At 36.2% G+C, this 1,944-nt stretch overlaps 1 protein-coding gene across 1 annotated transcript; it reads left to right on the plus strand.

Annotated features, from left to right (window-relative positions):
- Positions 1–541: 541 nt before the first annotated feature.
- On the plus strand, positions 542–1,824 carry LOC102591558 (uncharacterized; the record flags this gene model as incomplete). Its single annotated transcript, XM_006368012.2, has 3 exons — positions 542–1,133; positions 1,368–1,432; positions 1,767–1,824. Coding segments are annotated over exons 1-3 (715 nt in total), but the record flags the coding sequence as incomplete, so codon positions are not given.
- Positions 1,825–1,944: the final 120 nt, after the last annotated feature.

The raw sequence follows: 1,944 nt of genomic DNA on the forward strand, positions 1-1,944 counted from the left end.
AATATTTCATGCGCAAATTGTCGATCAAACTTAATCTGTTTAACTCTCGAAAAATGAAAAATATCACATAAGTTAAGACAAAAAGAGTATTATTTAATCATGAATATCATATCTTAACTATTCATTAATTTATTTATTTATCTAAAATATTATATCACTTCTTTAATATTAAAACCCACATCCATGCTGAGTTAAACTACACATAGCTATTATTGAATGAAAATAATATACAACCAACTCAACAATTGATCTGTTTTTAGTTTTTAATACTCTAATAATTAAATAATTGAGATAAAAAAGTCGTGAAAAAAATAATAATTTAATTATATATATATATTTATTTTTTTAAACTATTTAACTCCAAAAATAACGACTACACATGCAGGTACTTCAGAACAACAAAGTTAGTTATGCGTAGTTTGCTTTATTTTTTTATTTTTTCAATTCGACAGCTAACATTTGCACAGTCAATCACAACCGTTAAATTACTCATCGCCGGCGATCTGTAAACTCCGATCACTTCTCCGTGATCTGACTAACAATGTCATGGTTGGCTCGATCAATCGCCAACTCCCTGAATCTCGACGACGACACAAACGACGTCGTTCCACCTCCTAATCGAGATCACTCCACTGACAATCCAAAATCGGAAAATCATCAACAAACAGAAGATTCATCTTCACCGACATCGCCTTCACGTGGCGTTAAAGAGGATCTGTCGGAGCTAACTAAAACACTAACCAGTCAATTTTGGGGAGTCGCGTCATTTCTAGCTCCACCGCCACAATCCGATTCGTATAAGCCTATTGATAACTCCAAATTGGATCCGGATGAGGAGGAATCCGACCCGGCGGCGGGGATCGTAGGTTTGCAGACTGACTTTGCTGAAATCAGTGGGAAGTTCAGGAGCGGAATATCTTTACTGTCGAGTAATATGGCGGTGTCGGAAATTACGAAAATGGCGTCGAATTTACTGCAGTTGGGACCGGAAGAGGAGGAAGAGGGGAAAGGCTTTGATCTGGACAAAGGTGTTGTTGGTGTTACGGAAGAAGTAGTGGCTTTCGTAAGGGACATTGCGATGCGTCCTGAAACTTGGTTGGATTTCCCTTTGCCCGAAAATGCAGATGATGAAGGTGATTTTACTTTTTCATTTTCTTTTATTTGTTTACTCTTATTTTGAATTTGTTGAAATGCTTCCAATATGTTATTGATTGTGAGATCATTGGTCTGCTTTGGCTGCGATAGAGTGGGTAAGACACACATTGGTTGGGAAATGAAATTGGTGGTTTGCCTATATGAACCTGCACAATCCTTTCCTTCATGAGTTAGCTTTTGAGTTGAGTTAGGTTCATATGTCATATATTTAGGTTCATTCATGGTTGGGCTCTTGGTTCAAGCTCTAGTTGAGCTTGGGTGTGAAGGAGGTGTAAGAGTGGGTTAGAGTCCCACGTTGGTTAGAAAATGAACTAGTGATTTGCTTATATGGACTTGAGTAATCCTTTTGGGGTTGAGTTAGGCTCAGATGTTATATGTTTAGAGGCGGCTTTGGTATCATAAGTAACATTACTTTGATACGAGAATAATTCGTCCCAAAAGTAAACTATTTAGATCAATAGTGAATTTGGATAGGTGCAACTCTCCAAGCTGCAACAGATGAACTTCCAAATTGAATAGGAATTTATCTAAAAGAAATCTCTAATAACAGAGTGTAGATCGTACTACTTGTAAACAAAAATCTTTATTCACGTGTAAATTGATTAATGCAGGTTTCAGAGGGTTCTGAAACTACTATCTCTATTTTTCTGCTACCTCCCACCAATACAGGTAGTGGGTAGCGTAGCTAGGAATTTTATGAAGGGTGTCCAAATATTATATAAGTAATTTTATTTTTTTTGATGAATGGATGCGTTGAAAAAATTAAAATTGAACTACATAATATTAATA

Source organism: Solanum tuberosum, unplaced genomic scaffold, assembly GCF_000226075.1.
Source record: "Solanum tuberosum cultivar DM 1-3 516 R44 unplaced genomic scaffold, SolTub_3.0 contig00387, whole genome shotgun sequence".
Taxonomy (NCBI): Eukaryota; Viridiplantae; Streptophyta; class Magnoliopsida; order Solanales; family Solanaceae; genus Solanum; species Solanum tuberosum.